Consider the following 12,887-nt stretch of genomic DNA (forward strand, 5'->3'; position numbering starts at 1 on the left):
CTGCACTTTATCATGTATTAGCAGGTACATGACAAACAGGTCCAAGGAGGTGATACTTCCCCTTTATGCAGCATTGGTCAGGCCTCAATTGGAGTACTGCGTCTAGTTTTGAGTGCCACACCTCAAGAGGGATGTGGACAACCTCGAGAGGGTTCAGAGGAGGGCCACTTGCATGGTTAGGGGCCTGCAGGCAAAGTCCTACAAGGAGATTGAGGGACCTGGATCTCTTCAGCCTCTGCAAGACAGGGTGAGTGGTGATCTTGTGGCCGCCTACAAATTCATTGGGGGGAGGGAGAGGGGCAGCAAGAAATAGGAGATGCTCTGTTTACCAGAGTACCCCTTGGAGTAACTAGGAACAATGGCCACAAACTGATGGACAGCAGATTTAGGTTAGACATCAGGAAGAACTTCTTTACAGTAAGGGTTGCCAAAATCTGGAATGGGCTTCCAAGGGAGGTGATGCTCTCTCCCACCTTGGGGGTCTTTAAGAGGAGGCTAGACATGTACCTGGCTGGGGTCATTTGACCCTAGTGCTTTTTCCTGCCCGGGGCAGGGGGTCAGACTCAGTGATCTGCTAAGGTCCCTTCTGGCCCAAACATCTATGAACCTATGTACCCCCTCCCCTTCAGAGGGTGGTGTATCAGCAGGTATCACAGCATTTTACCTGTGACGGCATATTTGAATTTCAGCCAAAGATTTAACTTTAAAGCATTTAATATCCAGGGTCTTAAAACTAAGAGGCTCAATGTTACCTTTTGTATAATACTGCTATAATGCTCATTAAAGATCTCCAGTGCCATACCCTAGTCACATTTGTAAAGCAAAAGCAGCCAAAACCAGTTAAAACTGCACGTGACTTTTTAAAAAAAAAATGATTTTGCATATTTTGGTCCATTCAAACTTTGCAAAGTGATCACTGATCTTCAAAAATCTGCACCTTCTGAAGGCTGATTTTTAAAGCTTTAGTAGCAAGTGTGTATCATACTAATCTAATCCTAAAGTGTTTAAGCCTTCAAACTTTCAACAATAAAAGAAGTCACATTAAGGTCAAGGATAAGCATGTAGGTTTTTTACACAAAAGAAAAATGACAGATTCTGAGCAAATAAAAAAGGTATTTCGATCTAATAATGAAGTTTCAATATGTGCACACGCAAATGCATCAGAAAGCCATCCCAGGTATCCAGGTGTTTTGTGTGTGAATGAACTGAGAAAGTCACTTGTTTAGAGACTGGTTCTTATTTCTAGTGGTACTTGTAATAAATGGCTGAGAAAATGATAGTATTAAGCTCCTGTGTAGCAAATTAAAAATCACAGATTCTGGACTTCAGCTCAATTTTTATTTCTATCCATAAGTGAAAATATAGGTGGTTTATGTTTTAAAGAACTTCCTTCCAAAACACGATATGCTAACATTTACTTAATACTCGTTTGTTTTTGATATTCCATTATTATTTTGCTATACAGATAGTAAGTAAAATGGCACAATCGTGCCTAGTTCACATGGATACATGTTAAGTTTGTACGCTTCTTTCATTTGCTTATAAATGAACAGAAACCTACCAAGCTCTTGCCAGTGTTTAATGGTTATTTAATTTCTGTGAAGTCATGATCAGATAACACTCAATGTCCAAAGTTGTTCTTTATTAATATAGCTGGCTTTTTTTTTTTTTTTTTTTTTTTTTCCCTTTTACCAGTTTAAGTAACCTGGCTTTGAAAAGACATTCATCTATTTTAGCACCCAAAATGTAAAAATGGTTGAGTCTCAACCCTCTCATCATATGAAGCTGCACAAAATTATAGAAAAGTAGGACTGGAAGGTGCCTCTAGAGTCATCTACTGTAATCCCCTGCCTGAAGCAGGATCATTCTTATTCAAACCATCCTATACAAATCCTTGTCTAACCGATTACTGAAAATATTGTCAACCCTTTTACATAATCACTAGGCATAGCAGCCTAACTTGCCAAAGGTAAGCAGGAGGACCATGGCAGTGCCCTACTGCTGCAAGAGTTGTTAAAATATGCCCAAGAGATCCAAGGAAGAGGGCCATGTTGCCGGCTACATGGCAGTCAAAAAACCCCACGGTCCATACTAATCCAATCATGGGATAAAATTTCTTTCTAACCCCAAATGTGATGGTCAGTCATGCCCAGAGCAGAGGGACAAGACCCTCTAGCTAGGAACCTTCAGGAGGAGCACTGGCAAACGCCAGTCCAAATCCCTAGCCTTGGCTGCAGCCAACTCCAAATCCTTACAAAGGTGGCAAAAAAAAACCCAGACACCTATAGCAACAGGAAAGGAAAAAATATTCCGTCCCAGACCTACATGGCAACCAGCAAATGCCAGAAGCATGGGAAATACCTATAGCAGAGTATAGGTCTAGCTACTCCGAATCATCCTTGACCAATGTTTATCCAATCTCTTCTTGAACATCTCCAGTGCTAGGGATTCCACACATCTTCCCTCAGCAGTTCATTCCAGTGCCTCACTGCCCTAAAAATGAGTAAGTTTTTCTGATATCCAATCTAAACCTACTTTGCTGCAACTTCAAACCACTGGTCTGCATCCTACTCTCTGCTGCAAAAGAGACAAGGTGTTCTCCCTCTTCTATAGGGCAACCCTTCATATATTTGAAGTAACAAAGTTTTACATAAAAAAGTATTGCATCTGAGTACGTCTTGGTCCATTCTTTATTTAACAATAAAAACAGGCTATACTGTTTTGAAGAAAAAACTTCAGGAAGAATGACACAATGAAAGAGAACAAGCCAGCTGTTCTTTAATGTAGTTTGCATATTTAAAGACATTAATGGCTTCAAATTATTTGGAAAGGGAAACAATACCTCAGTGCAAATATTGCCATTTCATTTGCACTGCAGGAATATTCCAGTCTACTAGATTTTAAGAAAGGTAGCCATGTATCATTCAACTTTTCCCCCTATGCAATTTTGTATAAAAATATACCTCCAATGCAAACACATACAGGTATGTGCATAAGAAGTGTCCTGTACATGATCATTTTAGTTTTCTTTTCCATGGTATTGTGAAAGCAACTGGATTCTAACAAAGTAGATCAGCTTGGTCTCTGTGAAGAATACAGTGATAAGAGTTGCTGTGAGACACAGACTCCCCACTGTAATGTGAATCAGCCTTGCCAGCCAGCCTTCATCGCAGCACAAAAATACCTAAAAACAAAACAAAAATTTTTTTAAAAAAGCAAAAGCAGCAAGCAGTTGCAGGATAACAGCTGGCAGTGAGGCAGGTAATTAGTCTTGGTGATTTTTATGCACAGAAAAGCTCTCACTAGTGCAAAACTTAGTCTTTGCCAGCCATTACCTTGAATAAGTATAATGAGAGGAAAAATTCCACGTATAAGGTAAAGGAAAGACAGAATAAGTGGCAGGTTTTTGGTTTGTTTGTTTATTTTCTGGCAGCTCTTTGAAACTGCTGGGAAATGTGAAGTACTGGAATAAGAACCAATAAGGCACATTAAAAACCAGTGAAGTAGATTAGTATGAAGAGAATATGCCTATGGTAAATGCACAATTTATGCACATGTAGTGGATGGATGTGTAAGTAATAGCTATGTGTGTAGTTTAGTAACACGCAAGTGATAACCTGGACGTAGCACATCCATTTGTTTAATCTCTTAGAGGAGGATATCACCGGCTTGCAAAATTGTAATGCTATTGTATTCACCTATGCCCATAAGCCTCTTTTTCAAGAATCTGATAATGTAAAACAAATTATATTTTCATTAACATTCAAAATGTTCATTCATTAACATTCACCTGGTATGAGAAAACTTTTGCAAAAACAGTGAAATCTGAGACAGACACTTACCTCTGAAAAACTAGTAATTATTCCACTGAGAATGTAAACAAAAATCAGCAAAGGGGAGAAGAGCAAGCCCATCAACGGTCTGTAAGTGCTTTCCTTGAAATAATTATAGATATAGTGAACACTGTGTGCTATTCGAATACCCATGTTGAAGCAGTTTGCAAAGATAAAACCTACACTGCCTTTCCAATGGGTCAAGAAATAAGAAATGCACAAGAACATGAAGGACAAGGCCAGCATAACAAAGTTGAACCTGGGAGAAAAAAAAATAACAAGTGAAACAGCCTATGCAATTAAAAATATATCCAATCATATCCATATCTGAAAAAGGCACACAATTTATTAACTGAAACAGGTCAATAAAAAAGTACAATAGAAGAGCACGGAAGGAAAAAAACCCCTATTAGGTCGTGGGAATTTTATCTTATTCAGTTAATGGTAGATGTATTTCTATCAAATCTTATCAGAGAACACTAATGAAGTTTATAAAATCTGAAGAGTTCTACAATTTTATATCACATATTTTATATATTTAAACAAGACATATTTATTAACTTCTGACCAAACCCCAATTGAAAAAAAATAGCGTGACTCATGAGTCACAATTCTAAAAAGTTCACAAAAGTTATTTATTTAAATACATGTGTGTGTGCGTGTGTGTGCACAGTAACACTACATTTGTTTTTTCAAGAATGTTTTAGAGGTTATTAATAAGTATTCCCACCTTGTTACCCACCTGCCTGCTCTCTGCACATAGCAGAAAATGTAAAATGCTCGCGCGCGCACACACACACAATCTCCCTCTTTGTAGGCAGAACAATCTAGGTAAGCTACTTGGAACTGTGGAACACTTCTGAACAAAGAGCTGCTAGTTTTACAGAAGTTATCAGGCTCTAGACTCTGCATAAAGCAGGTGAAGGAGAGTTAAAGGAGAGGGGGATAAAAATATGTCACTGAAGTCACAAGTTCTATGCCAGTTTGCACCATCTGAGTGCTTAGCCCAAAGAATAAAAGCATTTATCATTTATTACTAAGACTACAGTTCTCCTACAACCTCAGATATTGAGTCTGGGATACATAGGCTAGATGTCTTTGGTCAACTTACCAACCTATGGAAACACCCTCATGCATATAAGGCTGCTCAGGGAGGGACTGCCTCTTAAGTTAGAAACATCACCGCTGCTGCTGGGGTAAGTGGGAAAGACTACTAACTAGCACAGATGAACAACCGTGTCAATTAACCCACCCACAAGCTATAACAAGATTGGTTCCTTATTTCTCTACAAAGTTAAGACTCAAACTTGAATATGGTGGTCTTTTTCCGGTGCCTTGTGTTTTAATTTTTCACCCAACGAGGCAAAAGCTTGCTAGTGTGTGTTATTTAGAATTTTATTGTAATAGAAAAGCACAGAAGGGCTTCCAATAAGAAACAAAAGTCAGATAAGTCACTGAAAAAAGTAATATTTAAATGGAGAATTACAACCTCGGTAATTGGAGACAACACATTTTTTTAAAAACAGTATACTACATATAGAGTCTAAATAAAACAGCTGCTCCTAAATGCATTGTTTTGGTCAGTATTAACACTACTTTTATTTTAACTTAGCACGGTAGTGTTTTTTTTTAACACAGTACTGTTCAAAATATACTCCTTACTCCTCTAGATGTATATTACCTGCATGCACACACACCATACATGTTTGTCCATGGCTCCGGTGTGAGACGCATAGACAGAAGCCCGTTGCGCCCCAGGACCGAGACTCAGATCCCCAGCACAGCCAGAGGTAGGTGGGGCCTGCGGCAAGGGAGGGACCTAGTCAGCTGTGGGGCAGCTGAAAGGAGGGTCATGTCCCCAACCCCACTCCTACTTGGCCCAGCCCCCCAGGGAGCCATGTGACCGGAGCCGTGAGAACAGGACGCGCAAACAGGCAAGCTTCTGAGCCCGACATGCGAGTTAGCATGGGAGTTCACGTAGGACGGTGAGCGGGAGGGCACAAGGCTCTGCCAATGAGCCCCAAGGAAAGGTTGTCGCAGCGGTAGCCAGACTACCATTTATCCACACTGCACCCTGAGGTTCCCCTCGGAGTCTGAGACCTCCCCCTCTGGTACTTCTGAGGTTTCCAACCAGAAAGAACCTATGGTTCCAGGCTCCACACAGATGGAGCCTCTGACTCTCGGCTGTGGGGGCTGCCTGGCACAATCCCAGGCACTTGGGACTGGGAGCATGGCCACCTCCCCTTGCAAGGTCTGTTTCACTTTGGAGCCTCTGAGGTGCCAGACAGAGGAGCTCCAGACCATAGTCCAGAGATTGTGTGCCATCAGGGATGGGAAGCAGGAGATCGACTCCTACTGCCAGGCCCTTCACCCCATGAAGGCCAAGGGTAGACCAAGGTCACCTTCTAGGACAGGGGAGGACTTGAGGATCTCTCACACTGTCCAGCCAGGGGGCTGGACCAAGGTGGTCAACGGCCCTAAGGCCCGCTCCCCCAGGGTCCCCTCTACTCTGGAGCTCAGCAACAGGTATGAACCTCTTGGAGCCCCAGTAGAGCTTGCAGACCTGCCAGCTCCTGCAGGCAAGGAAAGAATACCAACAGCTACAATCCCCACTCTCCCTAAAATGAAACGCAGAGTGGTTGTTGTGGGACACTCCTTCTGAGGGGGACTAAGGGAGCAATCTGCTTTCTCAACCCCTCTGCTGCCTTCCAGGGGCCCATATCTGGAACGTAGTGGAGAGGATCCCAAAGCTTATCCAGCCCTCTGACCACTACCCCATGCCACAGCTCCCAGAATCCCAGCCGGGTCATGAGTGGCTACAGGGCTCTGGGAGTGGGGGTGCAGGTGTTTTTTCCCTCAATCCTGCCAGTTACGGGTCATGGGCTTAGAAGAGAGAGACGGATTGATGTAGCGAACCAGGACTGTGGTGCTAGTGTCATCGTGAAGGCTTTGGCTTCCATGATCACAGTCTGCCCTTTGGTGAGAGAGGCAGTAGTCTGCTGGGAAGAAATGGCCTCCACCTCACTTCACTGGGGAGGAAGCTCTTTTCAGCCAGAATGGCTGACCTACTCGATCGGGCCTTAAACAAAGCCTGCTGGGGAATGGGTGGACTACCAGCAAAGCAAGCCCACTAAGCTACCACTACAAAACCAGCAGATTAGGTAACCCAAGGGAAACCACTCCTACCCCAGCCCTGAAAGGTGTCCTCCTGGGAGTATAAGGAAGCTTAGGGCTTCCAATGGGACGCTTATGTGTCTGTACACCAATGCCAGGAGCTTGGGGAACAAACAGAAGGAACTGATCCTCCTACTAAACAAGAATGACTAGGATCTTACAGGGATAACGGAGACCTGGTGGGATTCCACCTATGACTGCGCCACAAATATAGATGGCTATACCCTGTACAGGAGAGATTGTGCGGATAAAAGGGGCGGGGGTGTAGCTCTCTCTGTCAAGGAAAGCTACACGTCCCTGCAAGCTGACATTGGCACCCATGGAGGACGACTGGAGACCCTCTGGGTTAAAATATACGGGGAATGGTAGGCGTCTACTATAGACCTCCTAATCAGGAATGAGAACTTGACCAGGCATTCACCAGGGAACTGGCTGAGGCTGCACACTTTCGGTTAATGGTTATCATGGGAGACTACAACTACCCGGACATCTCGTGGGAAGAGCGCTCGGCCAAATCCGAACAATCATAAAGCTTCCTTACATGCATGGATGAGCTCTACCTGACTCAAGAAGTCTATGCACTGACAAGAAGTAATGCACTGCTGGATCTGGTACTGGCCAAAGGGGATGATCTAGTCAGCGACCTAAGAATTGAAGGAAAGCTGGGAGACAATGACCATGAGCTGATCACTTTTACCATCCATCGCAAAGCTGGCAAGTCAATCAGCAATGCAGAAATCCTTGACTTTAGGTAAGATGACTTGGATAAGCTCAGAAGGCTTGTTGTTGAGGCCCTAAGCGGTCATGACTTGACAGGGAGGGGAGTCCAAGATGAGTGGTTGCTCCTTAAGGGAGCAATCCTGAAAGCACAAAGGATCTTCCCATCTCAGAGGAAAGGTAACAAAAGGGCGCAGCAACCCCCTTGGCTCAGCAAGAAACTCGTGGGCCTCCTAGGTCTAGAAAGAGAGGCTTATAAAGGATGGAAGACAGGAATCACCATTAAGGAGGAGTACTCTACACTGGTCCGGACCCATAGGGAATGAACCAGGAAAGTCAAGGCTGCAACCAAACTCCAACTGGCTACACGTATCAAGAGCAATAAAAAGTCCTTTTTCAGATATGCGGGGAGTTGGAAGAAAAGCAAGGATAACATTGGACCCCTGCTAAACCAAATGGGACAACTGACAACCAAAACCAAGGAAAAAGCCAACCTGCTTAATGGATACTTTGCATCAGTTTTTCACCGCCCTGCCTAACATGACGTGCATGTCGGTGGATATAAACCTGATGTCATTCAATATGGAAAAAATGCAAGGTACTCCATCTCAGAGAAAAAAAACTTATATGCTAGGCAGTGCTACGCTTGCTAGCACCACGGCCGAAAGGGACTTGGGCCTTGGGACTTGGACACAAGATGAACATGAGCCACTAATGGGATGTCACAGCTGGTAAAGCAAACAAAACTCTGGCTTGCATCCATAGATGCTTCTCAAGTAAATCTCAGGATGTCATCCTCCCGCTGTACTTGGCCTTGGTGACGCTTCAGCTGGAATACTGCATCCAATTCTGGGCTCCACAATTCAAGAAGGACATGGAGAAGCTTTAGACAGTCCAGAGGAGAGCCACGTGCATGAACACAGGGCAAGAGAACAGGCCTTATGAAGAGAGGCTGAGAACCATGGAGCTCTTCAGCCTGGAAAAGCATATGCTTGGGGTGACCTGGTGGCAGCCTATCACTATATAAGGGGTGTCCATCAGGAACTGGGGGAATGCCTGTTCACCAGAGTGCCCCAAGGGATGGCAAGGTCCAGTGGTCACCAACTCCTCCAAGACTGTTTTAGGTTGGACATAAGGAAAAACTTCTTTACAGTCCGAGCCCCCAAGACCTGGAATAGACTCCCTCCAGAGGTGGCACGAGCACCTACTCTGGACTCTTTCAAGAAGCATTTGGACACTTATCTTGCTGGAATCCTTTTACCTTAGCTGACTTCCTGCCTCTGGGGCAGGGGGCTGGACTCGAAGATCTTCTGAGGTCCCTTTCAGCCCTAATGTCTAAGAAATCTATGAAGTCTATGAAAATGGATCAGTGGCTCAGAAATAAACACTCCTGTAAAATATGCAAAACCTAATCATATAACTTTACAATGTATAAAATATTATACATTATCCTTAAAATGGAATATAAGCAATTCTCTGCTCTTCAGTGAGTCTCAGAAGAGGAGAAAACTGTTTCCTCAGGATTAGATGCCTGTCAATTCAGAATTAGCGTCAGAATATTTTTACTTATTTTAACTATTCCTCAGATGTTGCTAGTTACTTCATTTTTAAACTTATCAACATGCCAAATGAATTAAGGTAAATGAAAAAGGACAATCTTTTCCTGGAAAAAGAATACAAGCAAACATACGTTTGTTAAAAAAAGGCATTTAATAAACCCTAAAAACGATAGGTATATTATAGCTTAATGCATATCCCTGAGACATAGCGAGTCATTAAAAAGGAAATAAAAGATTTGTCTAATTCCATTAGACAAATATAGCATATTTGTGAAACATGGAACATATATTTCATACACATTTCATGTATATTAAATTTGGAACATGGAATATTTTTATAAGTACAATTTTTAAATATAAGAAAGTTAAAATAATGGCTGTATTACAAAAGTAATATACTTTATAAAAAAATTAAAATTCTTCTAATATTGAAATGTACTAACTTTAAAAACTACTCAAAACAAAAGTATAGAAATTAGTTTTGTATTGCCTTTTTTTTTTACATTAGTCAATTTTTTAAAGCTGATGATTCCATATTGTCTAGAATTTCATATTCTTTGCATTGATTTGTATTCTGTGTAATGTTCAAAATTTGCTGAGATTATTTAACTATGGATTTTGGTAGATAATTAGCATAGTTTTCAACATTCACTGACTTAAATGGGTTCTGGCTATAAGCAAGTCATTAAGAAAATGGATAGATGTACATGTGAAGAGCTTTAAATTCCATCTTAATTTGAAGTGGTTCTAAATTGGAAGGCTTCAGTAGATTTGTCGAATACAGGACCCTCCTTGCTAAAGTGCTTTACTTGCATCAGAACCAATACTGCTGAGGTGTCCGCAGCTAGTAGGTTAGCAAGCACACATTACAGTATGCATATTGGCCTCTTAACCATGATCCCTGGAAGGCTTGCAAGGACAGCAGAATTGTTAACAAGTTTGAATGGGGTGTGCATTTTAGGGAAGGAAACTGATCTCAGCACCAGAATGAGGAGGCATGAGGATGCTAGAGTGGTTGCAGGGGGTTGGGTCCATGCTGGGGTCCCTGCTGCATGCAAGAGGGTGGAGTCCACACTTCAGTTTTACTGCAGCTAAAGCTTTAACATGGTCACAGCCATTGCTGAACAGGCTGAGCTTTTGAGAAGCCAAAGTTATGTGGTATGGTCCAGAAAATGGCTGCTACAATATTCCTTCATGCCTAACTTTAAAAAGGTGAGGTCCATGTGAGCTGGGACCTACAATCTCAAGGCAGTGCAGACAGAAACAAGTAACAGATGGGCCACCTCACGGTTGTAGCAAAACAGAGAGCAGAACACTGCAGGATGTGCATGGACCAACTCCTTGTCACATTCTGCTAAAGTACAAAATGTACCACAAAGCAGTTCACAGTGAAGCACTTCCACAACTGTTACTATTTCATCCAGGGTCATTTTTTGTAGAGTGGGCCAAACGGTAACCCTTTGATGCTGGGTAAACTGTACCCTAGGGCTGTGCAAAGCTTTGGTCCCTGATTCAATTTGGCCTGATTCGGTGTCCGAATTTCCAATTTGAATCAGAGGACCCTTTAATCTCGCTAAATCGATTTGGACCCCTCCGAAACAATTCAGAGAGCTTTGGGAATTTGGACGTAGATACAGCTTTAAATGTTTTTTCTACATACCTCTAGGTAGCAGGGGCTCTGAACGCTGCGGTGCTGGGGAAGATGCAGCATCCCGCAGAAGCATGGGGGGCTCCCCAGCATGCTTGGCAGCAGACCTGGAAGTGGACCAGAAGCACTTCCGGTCCACTTCCTGGTCCACCGGGGAGCGCGCAGGGTGGCCCCCCCAAACCCCTCCCAGCTTGGCGACTGGTGCCTCCTGGGTCCAGGGCACCCAGGTTCCCCATGTGGCTGACTGCCGATCAGGCAGAGCACGGGGGGGGCCCCCCAGCACACCACCTGGCAGACCAGGGAGTGGACTGGAAGTAGTTCCAGTCCACTTCTGGGTTTGCTGCTGAGCACACTGGAGAGCCCGCCGTGCTCCTGTGGTACGCTCCATCCACCCCAGCACCGCAGCGATCACATCCACGCCTGCTACCTCAAGGTATGTAGAAAAAAAAAGTTTTAAAGCTATGTCTGTGTCCATATTGCCAATTCGCCAAATCAGCATCAAATCTTCAGATTTGGCCAAATCAAATCAAGGACAGTGATCCGATTCAATGGATTGAATCACTGTCCCCAACTTGGGCGGAATCTGAATCGAAAATTACTTGAAGCATTACAAATGTTTTGTCTGTCCATGGCCATACTGAGACATTTTATATACAGATGAGGAGCGTGATCTTGGGCATCCAAGCATGAATATTTTCACCATATATATGTACTTGAGGATTTAGATATACTTTGGAGTCAGCACTGAAGATGAGAAACTCAAAACTGAAACCTAAATATTTAACTATCATATGTAAATCTTGGCGATTATTTTGATAAAAGAAAACAGTTAGTTTACAATTAAGATTACAATTATGTTTGAGAAAAAATATTTTTCTCTGAAACATATTTTTTCACATATTCACATCCAGAATAAATTCATTATCATAGTATTTAAAATGGAAGGAAAGAATAATACAGAGATTGCATTTGTTTTTCAAGAATGCTTTAGAGGTTATTAATAACCTTGTTACTCACCTGTCTACTTCCTCTTTGCACATAGCAGCAAATGTAAAACATTCTGTTACTCCATTGACAGCAAGAAGTAGAACATATAAAGAGTAACAGCGCAGGAGACTTGGACCTAGAAATGATAAAAGGACTGATGTTCCCATAAAAAAACAAAAAATATCTCTCATAATCCCTGATGCCCCAAAGCTAATAACCATATTATCATGAATGGCTTTAGCACTACAGCTATCATCAGGTTCAAACTGTAACTTAAATTACACAGATTTGTTTCGCTGGTACCTTTACAATACAATGAATAAACAACCTTCTCTCCTTTTAATTAACACTCCAGGGCCAAAAGGGAGTTTTAGGAGTTGAGAATTCTTTATTAAAAATACTTGCTGTATCTAATATTGTCTACTGCATAACTTTGTGACTCGGTATCTGAGATGAGTGCTTAATTATCTGGAAGCAAGATTAACGATCATATTTACTAGTATACCATATATTTTTCCCCAAAATTAACCCTCCAAAACTGGGGTATGTGCTTTCAGTAAGGAAGCTAATTTCTGTACCCGAATAAAGGCATGGGTACACTCTAGTATCTCCAGGGGATGCGATCCCTTCTCTTCCTTTCCTGGCCTGGACAAAAGGCAAAGTCAACTGCTCATGTCACACACTCTTCCTTGCAAATTCGGCAACATGCACTTTAACCCCATCATAGCCACCATCAAATTGGCAGCAGCTTTTTGCTGCTCAACCAGAAGTTGCTGTCAGTTCAACAACATCTGTAACCGAGTTAAAAGCATGAGCCATGGCACTTGCAAGGAAAAAAAAAGTGGCACTGTAAAGTAGACTTTGTCCATACTCCAAATGGCTTTCTTCAGTCATGATTCCAGAGAAATCTTTTTTCTCCTTCATACTACTTTCCCAAAACAAGGTGCATGTCTTATTCGGGGGGGGGGG

General features: G+C 42.5%; 1 protein-coding gene across 1 annotated transcript in view; it reads right to left on the reverse strand.

The window, feature by feature from the left end:
- Window positions 1-1,327: 1,327 nt before the first annotated feature.
- RFT1 (RFT1 homolog) overlaps window positions 1,328-12,887 on the reverse strand; it is a 43,368-nt gene continuing 31,808 nt past the window's right edge. The window contains exons 11-13 of the mRNA XM_025206757.1: window positions 11,949-12,054; window positions 3,843-4,092; window positions 1,328-3,184 (exon numbers count right to left, since the gene is read on the reverse strand). Coding sequence (XP_025062542.1) covers window positions 3,020-3,184; window positions 3,843-4,092; window positions 11,949-12,054 — 521 coding nt within the window. The 3' untranslated portion in view covers window positions 1,328-3,019. The remainder of the gene's footprint in view (window positions 3,185-3,842; window positions 4,093-11,948; window positions 12,055-12,887) is intronic.

The sequence above is a fragment of the Alligator sinensis genome, unplaced genomic scaffold (assembly GCF_000455745.1).
Source record: "Alligator sinensis unplaced genomic scaffold, ASM45574v1 scaffold78_1, whole genome shotgun sequence".
In the NCBI taxonomy this organism is placed as follows: domain Eukaryota; kingdom Metazoa; phylum Chordata; order Crocodylia; family Alligatoridae; genus Alligator; species Alligator sinensis.